This window comes from Zootoca vivipara, chromosome 3 (genome assembly GCF_965207765.1).
Source record: "Zootoca vivipara chromosome 3, rZooViv2.hap1.1, whole genome shotgun sequence".
Lineage (NCBI taxonomy): Eukaryota > Metazoa > Chordata > Lepidosauria > Squamata > Lacertidae > Zootoca > Zootoca vivipara.
Genome location: NC_142586.1, coordinates 15,020,666 through 15,041,623, shown reverse-complemented (window position 1 = coordinate 15,041,623; position 20,958 = coordinate 15,020,666). Strand labels below are relative to the sequence as shown.

General features: G+C 42.1%; 1 protein-coding gene across 4 annotated transcripts in view; it reads left to right on the top strand.

Annotated features, from left to right (window-relative positions):
• Positions 1-823: 823 nt before the first annotated feature.
• The window catches only part of KIF16B (kinesin family member 16B), an 85,601-nt gene continuing 65,466 nt past the window's right edge, over positions 824-20,958 (top strand). For all 4 annotated transcript variants that reach the window (XM_035110049.3, XM_035110047.3, XM_035110043.3 and 1 more), the window contains exons 1-11: positions 824-988; positions 8,282-8,351; positions 9,736-9,849; positions 10,763-10,879; positions 11,624-11,721; positions 13,220-13,329; positions 14,676-14,818; positions 15,845-16,013; positions 16,117-16,248; positions 17,540-17,715; positions 18,479-18,544. In XM_035110049.3, the coding sequence (XP_034965940.2) occupies positions 942-988; positions 8,282-8,351; positions 9,736-9,849; positions 10,763-10,879; positions 11,624-11,721; positions 13,220-13,329; positions 14,676-14,818; positions 15,845-16,013; positions 16,117-16,248; positions 17,540-17,715; positions 18,479-18,544 (1,242 nt within the window). In that variant the 5' untranslated portion in view covers positions 824-941. The remainder of the gene's footprint in view (positions 989-8,281; positions 8,352-9,735; positions 9,850-10,762; positions 10,880-11,623; positions 11,722-13,219; positions 13,330-14,675; positions 14,819-15,844; positions 16,014-16,116; positions 16,249-17,539; positions 17,716-18,478; positions 18,545-20,958) is intronic.

The following is a 20,958-nucleotide window of genomic DNA, read 5'->3' as shown; positions in this document are numbered from 1 at the left end:
ATTTGGGTCACGGGTCCGAGCCCCACGTTGGGCAAAACAACTTATTTGCCTCACAGGGGGTTGGTCAGGCATCCCCAAACTTCGGCCCTCCAGATGTTTTGGACTACAGTTCCCATCATCCCTGACCACTGGTCCTGTTAGCTAGGGATCATGGGAGTTGTAGGCCAAAACATCTGGAGGGCCACAGTTTGGAGATGCCTGGGCTAGATGGTCCCCAGGGTCCCTTCCAACTCCTGCTGTTGGCATTTTACCCCGGTCATCCAGATCTGTGGCACTTGCTGATATTGCCAAGTTTGCAGGTTGGATCCCTGTGTGTGCGTGCATATTCCCACCTTGCAGGGGGGCTGGGTTTGATGACCCCTGGGGGGTACCTTCCAACTCCTGCTGTTGACATTTTGCCTCGGTTGCGTAGACCTGTGGCGCTTGCTGAATGCTGATAATGCCAAGGTTGCAGGTTCGATCGCCGCGTGTGTGTGTACATATTCCTACCTTGCAGGGGGGCTGGGCTGGCTTCGACCATCCTGGGGGGGTGGGGTCCCCCTTCCAACCCTACGATTCTATCATTCCCCCCTCCCGCCGCTTTAACCCGGGCCTGACCCACCCCCTACCCCCTTCTCTCGCGCGCCTGCGAGAGTCGCTGTGTCGGTACTCCTCAGGGTCTGGGCAAGGCAGGAGACCCTCCAGCCGGCCAGAGATCGCGCAACGCGTTCGCCGCCGCCGCTGGCGGCGTTTGTCCCCCGGCGGCACCCTTACATCCTCGGCGCCCGGCGCTGCAGGGCGGTGCTGCGGGAGTCGAAAGCGGCGCGCGGGGCGGCTGAAGGGCGGGGCGAGGCGGAGGGCGGCCTTGGGCAGCGCGCGGGAGGCACCGGGCGGAGAGGGCCGCGTCCGGGAGAGCGACGAGGAGTAGGCAGGCCGGCGGTGGGCAGGGGGCTCTCGGCGCCATGGCGTCGGTGAAGGTGGCTGTCCGAGTCCGGCCCATAAACCGCAGGTGAGGCAGCCAAAGCCGAGCGAGAGGAGCTTGTGCCCTCCGCCCCCTCCCCTCACGCACCCCGCCCCCCCCCGCTTTCGCTCCCCCCCCGCACTTTCTCCCCTCGTGGGTCTTCCCTCCCCCGCCCGACAGCGACTGTAACGGCGCACGCGCAGAACTTGTTCCCTTACCTGCCAGCTCCCGGGTGTGTGTCGTGGCGCAATGATGGGCTGGGGGCAGGATGATGGGCTGGGGGGGGGGGGAGAAAACAAAAAAACCGAAAGAAAGAGTAATTGGTATAATGAGATTAGAAATTGAGAAGAGAGAACAGTTTTCCTCTTTATCAGAGTTGGAGAGTTGGGAGGGACCCCCGGGGTCATCTAGTCCGACCCCCTGCAAGGCGGGGATCATTTGCCCAACCTGCGACTCGAGCCCACGACTTTGGGACTGGGAGTCTCCTAGGTATAGCGACCAACCGAGCCATGCCTTTTATTCGTTCCTTCTACGGAAGAGGTTCTGGCAGAGTGCACCCATAAGGAAAACAAAACAAGACAAGGGCACTTGCTTGAAATGCCCTTTTCCTGCATAATAAAAGGACAAACTGCCTCCCTGCTGGATGAGATGCTGGTGTAAACCATTTTGACACCCTGGGATAGCTCGGTCTCAGGGCTGGGGGATCAAGCCGCATGTTGGGCAAAAGCTTCCTGGCTTGCAGGGGGTTGGGCTAGATGAACCTTGGTGTCTCTTTGAACTCTATTGTTCAAACCCTGTAAACTTTGCTGCCTTGCTGGCAGCCTCAGTGCTGGGGTAGCAGAACAGTGGCGTGTGCTGTCACGCCTGTTGGGGAGCCAGGTGCAAAGGAGGCTCCTGTGACTCCCAAGAGTAAAGGGCATTTTGGGCAGGTGCTCCGGCTCCCCCTCCTTCACTGCTGCCAGAATCTCTTCCCTGGAACTAACAAAAAAAAAGGGCACAGGAGAATCTGTTCTCTCTCCCTCCCTCCCTTTTAAATCTGGTTGCCCTAACTTATTAGATCTGGGAAAGTATAATGTATTTTTATTTATCTACTTATTGATTCATCACATTTATGGCCCGCCTCTACTCAAAGTTGTTCAAGGTGGCGTACATAACTTTTCTCCATTCTATCCCCACAACAACCCTGTTAGGTAGGTTAGGCTGAGAGGCAGTGACTGGCCCAAGGTTGCCCATTGAGTTTCATGGTTGAGTGAGGATTTGAATCCTGATCTCCCAGGGCCTTGTCCAGGACTCTTAACCAGTACACCACATTTAGAATTCTGTTCATACAAGGCACTGACAAACATATTTCTGGTGTCCAAATGGGGTAAAAACGAGTGTTCTATCTACTGAGGAGATGCACACACTACATGCTTAAATGTGCATATATGTTCACACACACACACCCTTTAAATAGAGCACGCCAGCTGTAAAACTCTGCTATAGTAATTTTATGATGCTTTGTGTTGAGCTTGTGCTTTTGTATAAACTGGTGATGATTTATCGTTTTGTCCCTGGTGGCTTCTTGCAAACTCACTAAAGGTTCACGTCAGTTCTTTGGAGGGGCAGATGTCAGCCAGACATGTAGGAAGGTGGGTTTTATCACACCTCTGTAGCTCTATATATTATCTATTTGTTTCAAAGTTGTTATGAAAATCATCTTAGTGTGGGAAGGTGCCACAACTCAGCATCTCCCTACATAGTTGTAGTTGTTCTGGGGTGAGTTTGCAAGTGACCAGTGTAGGGAATATGTTGAGCACCTACTTGTGAACAGGAGAAAATGCATTGAGGGTTTTTCTCACATGTGTGGTTACTGAAATAATACATGAAGCTGAGGTGGAGCTAAAAGCAATTGACCCTGTTCATCATTCTGCATACATATGCCCTACACACATTGCAGGGGGTTGGACTGGATAACCCTTGGGCTCCCTTCCAACTCTACAATTCTATGATTCTTTGTGAGTAGAACAATGTTGTTTTGCCAGTCTGACAGGGTTTAGAGAAGGTAATTTAAAAGGTATAATTTCAATGAATGAAACTAGTGTGGTGAAATTTAATTTGAAAGAAGTAAGCAGTATAATGAGATTTCAGATTGAGTGTCTAAGATTGAAAAGATACCGGACAGGTAATACTTCTCCTTGGCACTAGAAAACATTCTGTCCTTAACAGTTCTATGTATTTAATCTGTTGGAACTCAATACCCTTATTCAAGAAGTGTGGGATCTTGTGGTTGTGGTACACATACATGCTTAACACACACAGAAGTGGTTGCACACAGTATATAGGGATCATGACAGAGTACCTTTTAAATAATCTGTAAATGTGGTACATGCATCTTTTGCTTTGAAACAAAGTAAATAAAGCTCACAGCATTTATCTTTATGTAACCTTCTTGAAAATGTGTTTTAAATTCTTGAAAATACACAAACAAGGATTTTCCGTAGCTGCCGCTTGCAGTTTTTAGAGCATCACAGAACTCTGTTCTTGTAGCACTACTGAACAAAACACTGGCCATTGTTGGCTTATTTAAGATAGTTATATACCACACGATTAATTTGCATTTCTATGTGGTGTACATAAAAAAACAATCCACAGAAAATGGGACAATAAAACAAACACTACCTTAAAATGCCTGCTGGAACAACAACAAAATAATGGTGATGTGCCTGAAGTTCAGCAAGCAGCTCTCTAATCTCACCTGGGAGGGAGAGACACAGACTTTGACCCATTAGACTGAATGTGCAGTTTCCAGAAGTTATGAGCCCCAAAGATCTCAGTGATTGGGCCATGATATAGGAGATCATGCAGCCCTTAAGATATCCTTGATGCATGTTGCTAAGGGCCCTGTAAATTAACACAAGAACCTTGAATGTGGCCCTTGTTGTTGAAGCAGAACAGGCTGGTCAGTTAGCTCACAACTGCACAAGAAATGCTCTATCAGCTTTTAGATGATATTGTTTTGTTTTTGTATCCCATTCTTCCCTAGAGCAGCTAACAACATTTAAATGGTTGTTATCCATTTACTTAAGTTGCATTCCTACTCTCTGAACACAACACTGCTTTGGGGCAGAACATGATACAGTACATCTAAAAGCATGTGCTCTGAACTCAAAGCAGCCTTGGGCATTTGCTGCTTTTTTCAAAGAGAGGATGGCCCACAGTTTAGAGGTTCTCTGGTGCCACAACATTGATTTATTTTCTGCAGCCTGGAAGTGCTTGCCTTTCTTGTATGTTAACTTTACTTGAAGACTCAACAACTTTCAGAAATATTTTCTATTACTATTGATTTAAGATTGAGTAACTAAAAATAAAACCTTGGTTGATGTGTTGTTTTTTCTGAATGTAATTGAAAAGGGGATGTTGTCAGTTTGGATGTCTTTTTTTTATTAAAAAAGTTGTTATTGGTAGCAACTGTGTTGAAGGTGAAGTATTGGTAATTTGGAGTGGAGTTGTCATTTTGGTAATATTTCTCTGAAGTTACCAGACTTTCAGGACTCGTGATTTCATGCTCCTGCCTGGTATAAACTGAAAGCTGGAATGGGAGCAATTTGGTTACTATAAGTGTTAAGAGAGGCTTCAGGAAGTTTTGATGGTGAATACTGCATCTCTGCACAAACCAGAGTGCAGAGCTGGGTTTTCCTACCTAAGGATACTTAGCATTTATTTCCATGGTCGGTGGAGATATTGAAATATATGCCAATCTTGTAAACACATTTACATTTTCTAAGGCTGGTAGGATTCTTCTGCAATAGCAGGCTACTATCTTTTACACAAGGGACCCATGTGGCGCTGTGGTTAAACCACTGAGCCTAGGGCTTGCTGATCAGAAGGTCGGCGGTTCGAATCCCTGTGACGGAGTGAGCTCCTGTTGCTTGGTCCCAGCTCCTGCCAACCTAGCAGTTCGAAAGCACGTCAAAATGCAAGTAGATAAATAGGAACCGCTACAGCGGGAAGGTAAACGGCGTTTCCGTGTGCTGCTCTGGTTTGCCAGAAGTGGCTTTGTCATGCTGGCCACATGACCTGGAAGCTATACGCCGGCTCCCTCGGCCAATTATGCGAGATGAGCGCGCAACCCTAGAGTCGGTCACGACTGGACCTAATGGTCAGTGGTCCCTTTACCTTTACCTTTTATCTTTTACACAAGCACCATATTCCATGGTAGTGCTTCTGAGACGTGTTCTTGTTTGAGTGACTGTTGAACCCATCTGATCTCTTTTCCAGCTTCAATGAAACATTGTCCCAAGAGGGTGGATTACAAAGTAGCACCAGTAGTTAATGGACCATTGTAAGATATCACGCTGAGAATTGGAAATACTGTAAGGGGAACTGGGTGAACTAGCTAGACAGGTACAGCGTTGAGCTCTGCTTCTGCTGCTCCTCCCTTTCTCAAGAATATGAGCAAAATTACAAACAGTTGCTAGGTTAAGCTGCTTATTCAAAGCTGAAGCTTCATTTTGGTTAACTGCTGAATAGTCAAAACTGTCTGACTTGTCTGACTTGTGTGCAAGAAATAAAGCTTTTGTTCAGAGTTCACTGTGGTGCAGCTGGCTTTATTATGCTTCATTGCTAGATAATATGTTGCTTTTATGATCATTCTTAAACAGAGGCCCATGGATTGTTTGGGCCATAATCGCTTATCTTTACTTTCCATTTAAATTTCTTAACCACCAGTGCACAGTCACATGGCCCACCCTTCAGCATCTCATTGAGCAGTTCAGCAGTAACAGCTTTGTGTCATAGAATCATAGAACCATAGGGTTGGAAGGGACCACGAGAATAATCTAGTTCAGTCCCCTGCAATGTAGGAATCTTTCACCCGACTTGGGGCTCGAACCCACGACCCTGAGATAAAGTGTCTCATCCTCTACCGACTGAGCCATCCCTTCACCATCATAGAATTGTAAAGTTGGAAGGGACCCCAAGGGTCCTCTAGTCCAACCCCCTGCGTTGCAAGAAACTCAACTAAAGTGTCAGTGACAGCTGCCCTTCCAACCTCTGCTTAAAAACCTCCAAGGAAGGAGAGTCCACCAACTATCGCGGGAGTCTCTTCCACTGTCAAACAGCTCTTACTGTCAGAAAGTTCTTCCCCATGTTTCATTGGGATCTCCTTTCTTGTAACTTGAATCCATTGGTTAGAGTCCTACCCTCCAGAACTGGAGAAAACAAGCTTGCTCCATCTTCCATGTGACAGCCCTTGAGATATTTGATGGTGGCTATCATATCTCCTCTAAGTCACATCTTTCCCAAGCTAAACATATCCAACTCCCTCAACCATGTCCTCATGGATTGCTTGTTCAAACTTGCTCCGTTGTTGTTGTTTTGTCTTCACCTGTATATCTTCTTTACGTTTTGCATTATTATAGCTGTCTGCTTTTTGTTAGTTTGTGTTTTATATATTGTGGGATGGACTCTAATGTATCTTTAATCCCCACCTTTTGATTTTTTTTTTATAATGGCAATTGGAAACCTATCTATTCCTGACCTATAGAACTGCTTTGAGGGTTTGCTTCCCCACCTCGCCACCAATCAAGCTGTGCATAAATTTTATGAAATAAAATAAATTTTATAGCAACACTATCATGTGAAGGCAAGCCTCAATAGCCTTATTAGCAGCACAGTGTTAGCAGAGGAAGCTCTATTCCCTTTACTAAATTAGCCAGATTTGTTTTGCCTTCATTTTGTTCTGTTTGCAGCCTTAGAACGAAAATGATCAATCTTAACTTCACTTATCCAGGAGAAAAAGCCCTGTTGAATTCAACAGGACTTCCTTCTGAGGAGACATGCTTAAGATTGTGCTGCAAGATATTACCTTATTATATGAGCTGCCAGGAAATATCCCTGAGGAATTCGCATGTCATTGTTGGTTATAAGCCAAGAAGTTGTTTTCCTTTATGGAGCTCGATGCAACCCATGAAATTTTAGTAGGAAAACGGTTATGGCTAGACGAATAAAGCAAGGTGTTAGATTTTACTTGTTTATGCTCTGGTGAGGAGGAGGGACTGAGACAAAGATGGGTGCCTAGGAAAGCTACTTCAAAATTGCTGATGAACTTCATCATAAGTTGGTGGCAGGTCAGATGATAATGCGAATAGAGATTGGACTTAGTAAATTTTACTGAAAACAACAAAGGATGTGACAGATGAAATTGTATCTCATCCTCTGGCTTGGAACCTAAGATATGTGAATGGAATGAAGTTCACTAAAGAGAGATTTACTGTATTGTCACAACCCCTTGGTACTTGCTTCCACTCCTTACAATGCCTCTCTGGAGGGTCAGGGTGGGATCTGAAGGCACATGGCACAACCACCTTGCTGAAGGTAAGCAGGTCTGGTCTGGGCCTGGAGAGATGTCCTTCCATGAACATCATATATGCTGCTTTGGGCAGTGGCAGGGGCCTCAAATTTCACCAGCTCCCTGTGCAATGCCAAAATTCGGCATTCCCCAGCCTCTCATGCCCCATTCTAAAACTTTGTTGTGGCATCCCCAAGGCTCCGCACCCAGTACAAGTGAACAGGTCATGCTCCTTTAAATCCTCCTCTGCTTTGGGTTTCTAGAACTGTAAAGGCTATAAAATGAATGAATGAATGCGGGATAGAGCACAGGGGAAAGGGTGGAATTGCCCCCAACCAAGCAGAGTTCTGTTCTCTGAGTGGTGTGGCTTCCTGATTCTTAGGTAGTTCCCTCCCATTCTCAACAGGCATCCATGCTTCATCCCAGGAACTTCTTCTGTGGAAGCTTTTTTGCAGGGGGCACAAGCAGCTCCAGCAAATGAGGAAGGGATGGGAGCCCTTCCTTCCATGAACTTCCTTCTGTTCCTGGATCCTAGAATCCAAGTCTGCCTCTGTCCCCCAACCCGCTTTTATTGCTAAGGATTTTTTTTAAAAAAAATATTGGTTGACCTAAAGTATGTTGCCATTGCATCAGTTTAACAGGCAAGTTCAATTCAGCCAAGTCATATGTTGCCAGGTTTTCAGCTGGAATTAGCAGAAGCTATGCTCTCTAGTTATCGTGCTTTCTGCCTGAAAGGGAAAGACAAGACAACCCTTCCCTTGTAAGATATGACTTCCTTACCTAATTCAGTAACTAGGGGAAACTTTAGAGTTGGATACAAAGCAAAAAAAGTGCCCCCCCATGGAGCCAAGGCAAGAAAATGTTCACAAAAATCCACAATGAAAAATGAAACTAGAGTTTATGTTAGAATGTATGCATTAAGGAAAATACTAGTTTGCTGACAACAGCTATCAGATTCTCCCTATAATTGTTTCTTAATCTACTATAATACCGGTATGTTAATTTCACAGGGAGAAGGATTTGGATGCTAAATTTATTATTTCAATGGAGAAAAATAAAACAACAATTACAAATATGAAGGTGAGTGTTTTAAGCATTCACAGAAATATATTTTTCTTGCTTTACTTTCTCTCTCTTTTATTCTCCTCCTGGCAAGCTCTGGGTTTTGACATGATGGCTTCAGAACTTGTGATTAGTGGACCTGGATGAGTAAGTCTCCTTGCCACAAAGTGCCAGTGTAAAATTATCATTGGAAATTATTGGTTTAGAAAACTGCACATAAGATTTTGCCGGTGCCCTAAATTGACTGGGACCTCATTTATCGTATTGGATTTACTTAATAAACAAAATATGCCATGTTAGTTGTACTTGCTGTGAAACAGAGCTATCCAGACTCCCAGTCTGCTGTGATGAAGGGGGTCTGGGTGGGGTGGTGATATAATCTTCATTAAGTCCTGCCCAGGTCTGCTGCCTTCCACCTAGTGGGTAGCTCTGCTGGCAAAGAGCACTTGATGTTTCGGCCCAAATGGTGGGCAAAAGCTCCTTCTGACCCCCCCCCCCGCATGGGAGTGTCCTTTGTACTTTGCCCCCCGCTTCTCCGTCTGGTGCAAGTGGCATGGTTACAGCTACAACATTCTATTAAGCTCTGATGCTTCCAGCCAGTTAGGAACGCAGCATTAATCTCCTTTTTCTTGCTAACAGCCAAAAGTATTTTAACTGAAACAACTAGGGAGAAAATTCAAGAAAGTGTACAAAATGCGGTTGAAATATTCAAACAAACTCAAAGCTTTGCTTGAAAATTATGTCTACCAGAATACTTGTAAATATTTTTAAGATATGGTAACTTTTTAAAAAAATAAGGAAGAAAACAAAAGCATTGAAAATAAGCTATGCATTTGTGCTTATTATAAATGCATAAATGCAACCTAGGGATTGCACCTATCAAACAGTTGGTTACAGTGTCAAAACTATCCAAGTGGATGGGTGTTGCATCCTTTCATTGTGATACAAATTTTATGAAGCAATGCATTTTCAGCCTGTGCCAATTTTAGAGAAGATACCTTTAGGTTGCAATATGCAGAACCTCTCCTAGGAAATGTTTTTATATGCACTTTCTGATTTGTTCTTATAACCTTAAACTGAAGATACTTTGTTGCAACAATAATGACAACCATGTTCAAAAATAAGCATTCTGCCCTAGTAGGATAGCATTCTAAACTTTGACATTATTCAGTTGCCAATTTCTAACATATGCTGAATAAGTGCTTATTTTGTGCTTAAATCAATTTTGTTGACAGAAGCAGCTGGGACAACCCAGTCAGATGGGCGGCATATAAGTAATACAATTATTATTATTATATATTGGCAGGAATAGTATTGCGCTCTCAGAAGAAATGTTGGAAACATACGTAGTTATTACCTTAGTGAGCAATATGGTAATAGGCTGGCTTATTCTTATTCTTAGATACCAGGGGGAGGAACTGGAGACCTTGGAAGAGAACGGACTAAAACATTCACATATGACTTCTCCTACTTCTCAGCTGATGCAAAAAGTCCACACTATGCATCTCAGGAAATGGTAGGCAGACAGAAACCTGTAATTCTCTTTCAGAATGAAAATATAATGTCAAAGTGCATTTTTAAAATTTATATTTAAGGTGCTTTAACCTGCCAAAAAGGCTCGCAGATTGACTCACAAATAGATTAGTGACAAAGAACTGCACATTTGGATTCCCATAGATGTTAGGGAGAGGATTTTAAACAATTCAGTGGCTAAAAAATCTTTATACAGTAGATTTACCATGAAAGCTATGGTATATATTACCATAGTAGCTTGCCATTCTCTTGCAGTTCAAGGGAGCCTGCAAAAGCAGGGTACACAAAGAACTACAGAAGTTTTGGGCTTTTGTGTCTCAACCAGCAGCACTCCAAATCATAGAATTGTAGAGTTGGAAGGAACCCCTGAGGGGAATTGCAAAAGCAGTTTGTGATTCCATGTGGCATGGTCAAAAAAAAAACAAAAAATGGATCCCAGCAAAGAGATTAACTGAATCTCTGAAGGAAAACTGGATGGGCTGCATCCAGTTTGTTGGGTGATAAATTGTGAAGGTTGGATTTGGCACAGCTCTTCTGCAACATTTTTGTGTATTTATATTGGTTCAGGGGGGGAAATACTTTTGATATATCATACTGGTTAGTTTTCTAGTAAAATGAAGTAGTAGTAAGTGGCCTTTGGAAAGAAATCCCAAACTAATGTTCTGCAGTATCATATATATATTAAGGTGTACCTGTGTAGATTGTTTGACTACCCACAGAATTACCGTACTATTTTTTTCATAAACACTTGAACTGATCATCTTTCGTAAGCACTTCAGTAAGGGAGCAGTTCCTATAGTATGTTGTGATACTCTACTGAGGAGAACAAACTAAAACTTCTGCTTTTAATTATATTATGAAACATTGCTAGTCTCCTTCTGTTCTTATTTCCCCAGGTATTTAAGAACCTTGGCAGCGATGTCCTCAAATCTGCTTTTGAAGGTTATAATGCTTGTATTTTTGCATATGGACAGACTGGATCTGGGAAGTCATATACTATGATGGGAAATGCTGTATGTAAAGCTTCTCAGAATTCTACTTTACTCTGTAGAAATGCACACCTTTTAAAAGTGTGCTGCTTTTCTTCTATGTATATAAGATGAGCAACGTATATTCTAAATTGTTACAAGGAACCACCATATTTTTCTAGCAATTCTGGATTGAAGAGAATAATTTAAAGGAATGTTGATGTTTAGCAAGGCCTAATTTGGTTGTGCACAGATATAGGCAAGAATGTACAAGCCAGTTGCATTATATTTAGTTTTAGCACGGCATGCTTAATGCAGATGTGAACATCATGGCTCCCCCAAATGGTATACTTGGGAAGCAAAAGATGCATGCTTTCTGGCACAAAGCTTAATCTCAAGCAGCATGATATAAGCCTGATAGACTAATTCATATTTGCCAATTCATTTTATTTATTTATTTTTAAACCTGCCTGAGATACACTCTCTAAACTGGGCCAGAAAGTAGTGTCCCACAAATGGAAGGAGCCCTTTCAGAAACAGAAGGGGAAAGTGTACTTTTTGCCAATGCTCCCTTGCTGCACACTGCTTTGCCTTTGTTTCAGCAACTCTATGGAGCCCATTTTCAGGACTCATGGGACAACAGGGATGCATAGAGGGGAGCAGAGAACGCCCAGTTCCATGACTGGAGCTCAATTCCTATGGCTTTGAATATTCTGTCAGTGTTTTTTTTCAGATTGTGATGGCTGCATTAAACAGAGTGCAGTATGACAATGGCTCTCATTGTTGCAGGGGGATCTCGGTTTAATACCTCGGATTTGTGAAGGATTATTCAACCGAATAAATGAAAAAACAAGATGGAATGAAGCCTCTTTTCGGACAGAGGTCAGGTATGCTTGTGTAGCAGTTGCATGGCTGTATACAACCAAAGTTGTTTTGACTGTCTTTGCCTTCCTTTTTCTTATCCATGTCTCAGCTCATTGGTTGTTAGTTCATCACAGAAGTTCACAGGCCATGTTCCTTCGGGAGGAAGAGGGAACTAAACAGTTACAAAGCAAAGATTTCATATAGGACTTCAGTCTGGATTGCATTACCTTTTAACCATATGGCTATTTCAAAGGCCTGCTTATTATTCCTATTCCATTTAAGATCCCGCGAAGAGTGTGGGTGTTATACCTAATTTCAGTGACACCAAATGTGGAAGATGGAGGGGGAGAATTCTTTAATCCTACCGAACCTTCCCGAAGTGTTGAGGATCTGGTTGACTAATCCTTCCTCAAATGTGCTGTAAACATGCTCTAGTTCTTTATCCCTTGCAATCTTGCTGCCACCCCAACATCTTATCCCCATTCACATCTCATCCCCATAAAAAGCAAATATTTATATTTATCAGCCTTTATTTACAGAAAATAATAAATCAGTAATAGATCAGATTAATGTCATACCGCAATCATATGTTTGTTTGTTTATATTAATTTAATACATTTCTAGATAGCCCTTTATCACAGGGCAGTTTACAACATAACAACAACAACAACAACAACAACAACAACAACAACAACAACAACAATGTAACAAACAAAAGGCCATAGACTGTTTAATTAGCCAAAGAGGAAAAGATGTGAAAAAAATGCTTCAGCAGTGCTTGACATTAAATGTGTACTGTTTCTAACATCATCCCGGTTAGCTCTCCTAGAGGACAAGAATTTTTTTTCTCCCTGCTCAGGGACTTAGCTGGGCCAGTGCAAGGATGAACAGAGTCTCCCAGCTGTCACTCACAATCAGCTTTCAGCTTCTGGGAACATATGCTTTCTTTGGCAGGCTTGCTTCATCTTCCCCTGAAATCCTCTTTCTGGTCAGGGACTTGAATATCAGGACACAGCCAAGAAGATGTCACACTGTTGCATCCTCAGAAGTCTTCTTGCTTCCTGAGGCCAACTTTGGCTTCTGCTGTCACTCTGGCCAGAAGCTATCTAGGACTTTTCTCTGCACTGTCTGTCTTTAGTGATTCACCTCTTCTTCTGCTTACTGCTAGACCACATTGCTCCTGGACAATGCTGTGACTGACCTTTTATACAGTTTCAGTCAGGAACCCTCTAACCAATAACTTTGAATTATTTCAATATCTGCCATCCGACTGCCCTATACCTATACCCAATGAGACCCAATAGAGTGCTGTGTACTGTGATTAAAATGGTATTCCACTGTGAATCATGATTAGTTTTGGCCATAGGTTGGCCACTGTGAGAACAAGTTGCTAGACTTGATGGGCCTTGGTCTCTTTATGTTCTTAAATGCACATATGAAGGTTGTGCTTATGTGAGATTCATTTTAATGGATAGGCTTTTAAACTCGGACTATCTTCTGATTAAAGTATATTTGTTTCAGTTACCTGGAAATATATAATGAACGTGTCAGAGATTTATTGAGGCGCAAGTCTACAAAAACCAATAACTTAAGAATTCGTGAGCATCCAAAAGAAGGTCCTTATGTTGAAGGTGGGATTTAAAGAGCTGAATGCTTCTGTTTGTTGGACGTCCAGTTGTAGGTTTAATTGTATAAATTTGTCTTTGTTGTAAATTGAAGGCCAGTGTAAACGAAGTTATAAAAGTCTATGAACCCTGTTTGGGTGCGCTAATTTGTGTGTAGCTTGTCACCAGTTACAATGAAAATTTTAAGGGTTTCTTCTGGAGTGTGTCGTCCTACTAATTGAGACTAATGGTGGGTCTCACTTATAAATCAAAGGCACCTGTGATGGAAGAGTACTTATTAGAACTTAATTGTCTTAATCCATCCCCTTCCAATTTATGCTATAGCTTCCTGAGAGTACACAATGTTTAGGAAGACTGCAGATTTCTCTTCAGGTTGACATTCTGTATGTTTAACGTGTCTAGCAGTATGTCTTCCGCTAAAATAAATACGGCCAATTCAAGCTTGCCATGCAGCTTCTGCACTATTTTGCAATAGAAAAAAGGGCAAGATCAGTTTCCCCGTATACACTTTTCTTTAACTTCACAATCCTTAGCGCTGTTTGTCAGTTGAATACATTTTAGTCATTCAAATAAGTTAAATCAATACATTTGCATATGACTACCCAATTGCCATTTTAGAAGGGGGAAAAATGCTTTCTTTGAGTTAGATCCACACTTGTCATGTGTGGAGTGCCATTCACGTGATGTTCCACTGGAAGAAAGGGGGGAGGGGAAGATGATTTTCAGATTTTTTGCTTTCCTGTACCATGTCAAAAACTGCTCCTGTGGAAGAGGCAAAAATTCCCCCTCTCCCTTACTCCAGCAGGAGCCTCCATTGGATCAGAGTCCCTTCTGTGACATGAAGGGAAGCCTTCGATTTGCCTGCATCCAAAACTTTGCTTTCAGGTGGTTCATGAATCTGTTGCAGTAAGTGCCAATTTAGAAGAAGTACAGTTGTACCTCGGGTTTCGAGCATCTCGGAAGCAGAACGTTTTGGAACCCAAATGCCAAAAACCCTTTCGAATGCGCCTCGGAAGTCAAACTGCTTCTGCTGTGTGTTTTCGATTTTCTCCATTGAACCCTTTGCGCCTCAGTTTTCGAACATTTCGGAAGTCGAACAGTCTTCTGGAATGGATTATGTTCGGGAACCGAGGTACCACTGTATTGCCACCTCATGGCAATGTGAGGCTTTCTCTTCTCAGATTGTCTCCAGCATCAGCTGCATTTAGAAATAGTTATTTCAAAGATACGGATAACTTTAAAAAGATGTTGCCTGATGAGCTGGGGAACGCCACTTCAGTGGATTAAACACTATTAGTTGGTTAAAGGTTGCAGTCCTCGTAACTGTTGGCTTGTGTTTGTGTTTTCCTCAGACTTGTCCAAACACTTAGTACAAAATTATGGTGATGTAGAAGAACTTATGGAAGCAGGAAACATAAACCGGACCACTGCTGCGACTGGAATGAACGATGTCAGCAGCCGATCCCATGCCATTTTCACCGTCAACTTCACTCAGGTACAAAAAGGAGCAGCTCTCAATGAATTGTTGACATTTCTCAAATTTAGGTGCAAATCAAATTCAGCTTCAACTAAATTTGAAAAGGGACTTGAAATATGACCTTTCAGTCCTTGTTGGATTAAATAGTGGGAATTTGCCAAGCCCCACCTCAAAGGAAATCTGGAAAGGAGATGTACGTGCTTAATGCAGTATTTTAAAAATGAGAAGTGCTTTGGCTGAAACGTTTTTAGATGTAACTCTATTAGACTCTAGGTTTATTATTAAATTGTTTTTATTTGTTTGTTTAATTGATTTATACACTGCCCTTCATCAAAAGATCTGAGGGCAGTTCACAAGACAGTTTTACTTCTAATAAAAGATGTATATGTTCTGGTTATGAGCACTTTTTGTTGGGGAGGGGACACACACTTTCTCACCTGATCCAACACAAAAATGTTGACAGGAGAATGAGTTTCTGAAGCTCTGCTGTGATGGAGCATCTGACAGGATCTCCCAGGTTTTTTAACTGTTGCTTTCAATTTGGCTTGCAGAGCTATACATTTGATTTAGGGAGTGGCTCTAAGGGAGGAGAAATTAATACCCCCTCCCCTTTTACCTAGTGTAATTCTCCACCCAACCTGCACAACTTGATTTTTTTAAACTGTTATTTAGAAAAGTAGGAAGAACACAATTGTGAATTACTTTCTCATCTTGACAGACTTGGAATGCAACTTTATTCCTGGGAATTCTCTGTGTCAACAACAATACTCCCAATGGCTACAAATGGAAATATTTATGTTGAGAATATTGAATTTCAGGTCACTTCACACCAGTTTCTCTGGCACTTATGTGTCTTGGAAAAGGAAAATGATTTCACGCGTGTAAATTACTTGTATGTATAGAAAAGAACTGCTGTGCAAATGATATAGTATAGTTGTACTATAGTCTTTCTGTATTTCTACTACAACTGAGAAACAGAAATAGAAACTGTTCCTCCTTTCTTCTTAGACTTCCAATATAGACCAACATCTTGTTTTTCTGTAGGCAAAGTTTGATGATGAAATGCCATGTGAGACAGTTAGCAAAATACATTTGGTAGACCTTGCTGGAAGTGAGAGAGCAGATGCTACTGGAGCTACAGGTGTCAGATTAAAAGAAGGAGGAAATATTAACAAATCCCTAGTTACTCTGGGAAATGTAATTTCTGCCTTAGGTAAGCCTCTGTTTATTTTAATTTATCGACTTAATTGAGTACCAAACTTGTTATCCAGCCCTCTCTAATGGTAATGTTGCCTCCTTGTTTTGCTCTTTTACAGCTGATTTATCTCAGGATGCCTCAAACCCCCTTACAAAGAAGAAGCAAGTATTTGTGCCTTACAGGGATTCAGTTTTGACATGGCTTTTGAAAGATAGCCTAGGAGGAAACTCTAAAACAATAATGATTGCAAGTGAGTGTGTGCTGAATTACCTTAATTCCCAATGCTTTGCCTTTTTAAAAAGGTTATCTATACATCCAATTGATTGGCATTACAAGTGGCTCATTAAGCAATATTGCTGTTTGCTATTTTTAATGGGGCTGTCTTCACAACAAAGCTTGAATAATATCCTGCCGGGAGAGGGGAGAGATGAAAGCAGAGTCAGTACACAGTGCAGGGCATCTGAGAGCACATATTCAAGGGATGTAACACTCAGCTCTTCCACTGTGCAGATCTTGGGAAGATAAATAGTGAGATCCTGCTACCTGTATCCATCTCAGGGGAGGTGCAGTTGAAACCCATACCGGTTGTTGGACAACTTAAGAGGGGGTTTCCCAAGCCCCCCTCTTAAGGCTTTGAGGAGGTTCCCCCAAAAGGTCAATGTGAATGCCCTACACTCAGCCTTGAAGTCTGGGTCTGCCTGTTGCAAAAAGGGTACTGGAGGAAGAGCATCATGTGCGCTTTGGGCACTTCCACTAGCCATGAGGCTTCGCTCTCAATTCATAGGCAAGAGGCAGGTCTGGGCCATCAACTCTGAGCAGTGTCTGCCTCTGGGAGGGACAAGTGAACTTGTTTCACTGTTGGAAACAAGGCAGAGAACAAACCACCTTTGTCTTTATTAGAAATCCTCAGGCACTTTTTTTTTAGTCTTTTAAGATGCTGCAAGATTCTTTGCTTGTTTAGATCAGGAGTAGGCAACCTAAGGCCTGGGGCCGGATGCGGCCCAATCGCCTTTTCAATCCGGCCCGTGGATGGTCTGGGAATCAGCATGTTTTTACATGAGTAGAATGTGTCCCTTTATTTAAAATGCATCTCTGGGTTGCTTGTGGGACCTGCCTGGTGTTTTTACATGAGTAGAATTTGTGCTTTTATTTAAATTGCAGCTCTGGGTTATTTGTGGGGCATAGGAATTTTTTCACACACACCCGAAATATAGTTGTCCCCCCCTCAAGGTCTGAGGAACAGTGGACCGGCCCCCTGCTGAAAAAGGTTGCTGACCCCTGGTTTAGATAATGTCCAAATTACGGTGTATCATATTTTGCGGGACAGCTCCCTTGGTCGTCAAAGAAAATTGGAATGGTGGGATATTTAATGCTACGTAATGAAACTGTGAACCAAATTAATGCAGTATTTCCCCCCTAAAATGCCATCCTACTCACAACAGTGCAGCATACCATTTGCTTTCTCTCCACCCACACAGGGTTTCTAAGATTTCTAAATGATATATGTTCGTATAACCTAATTTTGAATTCACTTTCCTTAGCTATTTCACCTGCTGATGTCAATTACGGAGAAACCTTAAGCACCCTTCGCTATGCAAACCGAGCTAAAAACATAATCAATAAGCCTACAATTAACGAGGATCCAAACGTCAAGCTAATTCGTGAGCTTCGAGCTGAAATAGCCCGGTTGAAAACTCTGCTTGCTCAAGGGAATCAGGTTAGCTTTGCACTTGAGACATGAGTAGTTTCTTTGAGTGACACCATCTGTTTCTGTTTCTTAAGGATTTTAAACACACACACACACACACACACACACACACACACACACACGATAATCGGGGAGAAGGAAGACAAGCTGGAATGCCAGGTTAGAGAAGAAAACAGGACAAAGCACTGTTTGGGTGCGTGAAGCAGGACAAGGGACTGAGTGATGTAGGAGAAGCAGCACAAAGAAAATGAGTCCCCAGCAGACCTGTTCTACCTGGTTTTTTTTTACTTTGGACAGAAACCAGAGAGTGCTTAGGAGGAGGATGTAGAATTTGTATGGACTTTAAAGGAATTACGTCATTTGTGGATGTTTTCAAGCTTCTTGTATGCAAGTTTCCTGAAAGACCTAGAAACTCCTTGACTTGTATAGAAACATCTGTCTTCTGTGAGGTGCAGTGCGAGAGCTGGAGAACAATCTGCAGCCAGCAAACAATGATCCTGTTTTTCAAATAAAAACAAATTGTTTTAATGATTCTTTTGAGAATCATTACTCCTAGATAACTTCCACTTAAGGCATGCTAAGACCTATTGATCTATGGCTAAGGACAGTGGCCTAAAATTGCAGTATAAGGCTGCAGTCCTATGCATGTCCCTGAGAGTAAGACTCATTGAACCCAACAATACTTAATTCTTAAATAGAAATCAATAATATTGCATGGTAGGCTATCTTTTGTTTGTATATCTTTAATGTTTATTTTGTCTGCTTCACCTAGATTGCACTTTTGGATTCTCCAACAGCCCTAAGTATGGAAGAAAAGCTTCAACAGAATGAAGCCAGAGTAAGTTTTAGTTCAAACACTCCATCTGTGTCTGAATTCTTGGCAGATTTGCGGGTTTAAAGTTATGCATTCTGTTTTAAGGTGATTGATACGCTGTACTGCAGTAAACATGGTTAGGGCAGCTTGTAGAATATATAAAACAATTAAAAATCCATAAATAAAATAGAATAAAAACAGGAGAGGAAAATATTTTGAATTCAAACTGCTATGTGCTCATAGTTTTCCCATCCAGAAGTGCTTTTCTGGGGGAAAAACACAAAGAAAAAAACACAAAACGAACTGCTGAGCTAAAGTCACACATGTTTCCATGTATAGTAATGTACAGTAGTTTTGCTCTAATTCTTAATGTACACTCCCTTACGTTTTCTGCTGGTACTACATTTTGCTAAGTGTGTCAGTCTTTCAAAGGAATAGTTGTGAACTCAGAGAACTTAGGACACATTTCCCACTACTTTCATTCTACTTCTACTATGGTAGTGGGGTGCTGGGTGCCTGAAGGAGTAGTTTAAATTTTAGCACCAATCTTGGTGCAGGGCTTCTCCTAAATCACTGCTTGCTCACAAAATTACCATCCAGCAATAGGCGTACCAAATCTTGCTTCAAATTGACTTCCAAAGCCCTTAAACTGGGCTACATGAAATTTGTACACAAAAATTTGGAGTCAAAGTAACCTAAATCCTGAATTGAATTCAGGGGCCTGTACAAATTATGAAAACACTTTGCATAAGTAGATATTTGCTTCTACTATTTGTGAGAAGAGGCAAGAAGCTACATAGGACACTGGAGCTGAATCCTTTGACCACTGGGAATCTTCTGACTTCTGAGACTTTGCTCTCACCTTTTATAAAATAAACGAAAGGTTGGATTCACAGGAAACTGAATTATGTACAGTACAGCCAATAACTCATTCAAAGTTCCATGTGTTCTTGTGAAATCATGGGGAATACACACAGCCTTGTCCTATAGGCTCTTAAGGCTCCATGATTGTTGCTTTTTCCAGTAGGATGGGTAGAAGGGAAAGAATTCAATATATTCACAAATGGGATGTTTAGCTTTTGTAAAACGTGTATATACTGCTTGTGCTTTTGCATAGCTTCAGTTTGATACATCACCTGAACAGACAAACTGTGGTTAACATTAACTATGGCTAGTTTAAAATAAGCTAACTTTGAACTATAATTTCTAAAGTTGACTTTGGTTTAAATCTGTATTTCCCAAACTTGAGTCTCCGGCTGGTTTTTTTGGACTACAACTCCCATGATCCCTAGTTAGCAAGACCAGTGGTCAGGGATGATGGGGACTGTAGTCCGAAAACAGCAGGAGACCCAAGTTTGGGAGACACTGGTTTAAACCAATCATAGTTAATGTTAACCACAATTCCATGTTCAGACGGTAACCAAAAGGGGAAGCAAAACCTCCCAAACTACTCTTAATTACAAGCTTGAGAGGAGGCTAGGAGGAGGTTTCTTCATGTCTCACTATCTAGGGTTGGTGAGCCCACAGGCTGGATTTATTCCACCAAGCCAGTGCAGATGGTCAGCCAGCCCTAACCCCATTGCAGCACAACTCAGAGGAGAGGTTTACACCTTTCCCAATGGCCCAGCAGTAGGGTGATTTGAATCTCCATCGAGAACCCTCTTCTTCCAGCGCTGTGTGTACATTGAGTGCGATGTGCATTTGTGGGTGTCTGTGTTAGACTATGTCGCCCTCATACTTGTGGCATTTGGAGAGACAAGTTAGCCACTCTTGCATGAAACCATAGTTAAAAATGACTTTTGAAAACATAGCATGAAATGTGACCGAGACAAAATGGGTTGAAAACTTAGGTTTCATGTATTCATACTCAGTTCAAAGCTCCGATTCGCTTTTGTTCCCTCCTGAATGTATCCTCTTTTGCTATATCATGCTTGCCTCTGGGTAAAGTGTGAAATGGCATTCATGGGGCAAAGACAATTCTTAAGAAAACCTGATTAAAAATATCAACTGAGTAAAGTGGCCAATATGTCGGCTCCCGCTTCTCAGATCTATCCATTATCATTTCCCTTGGAAGCCTAACCTCTCCAAAATGTCCCTCATAGTTGCAGTCAAACTTTGATGTCCAATACTGGCAAATGTCAAAAGTTAGAGCAATTAAATAAATACCATTTCATTAACTTGTCTTTTTTTTCAAAGAGGGGTGAGAAAGAAGTCAAAACATATGTCTGCATGCCTCCCTGGGAAAAATAAGATTATGTTTGCTACTAACTGTTGTGAACATAGTTCAAAACGAAAAACTTCACAATGGATGCAAAATGGAATGTATTATTCATTATCTTGCAGGAACCAATCCTTACCCTGTTCAGAAATATATTTCTATGCAGGAAGTATATCGAGTGCTTTTTTATTATCTTTTGTTAACCTCATTAGTATGTTGC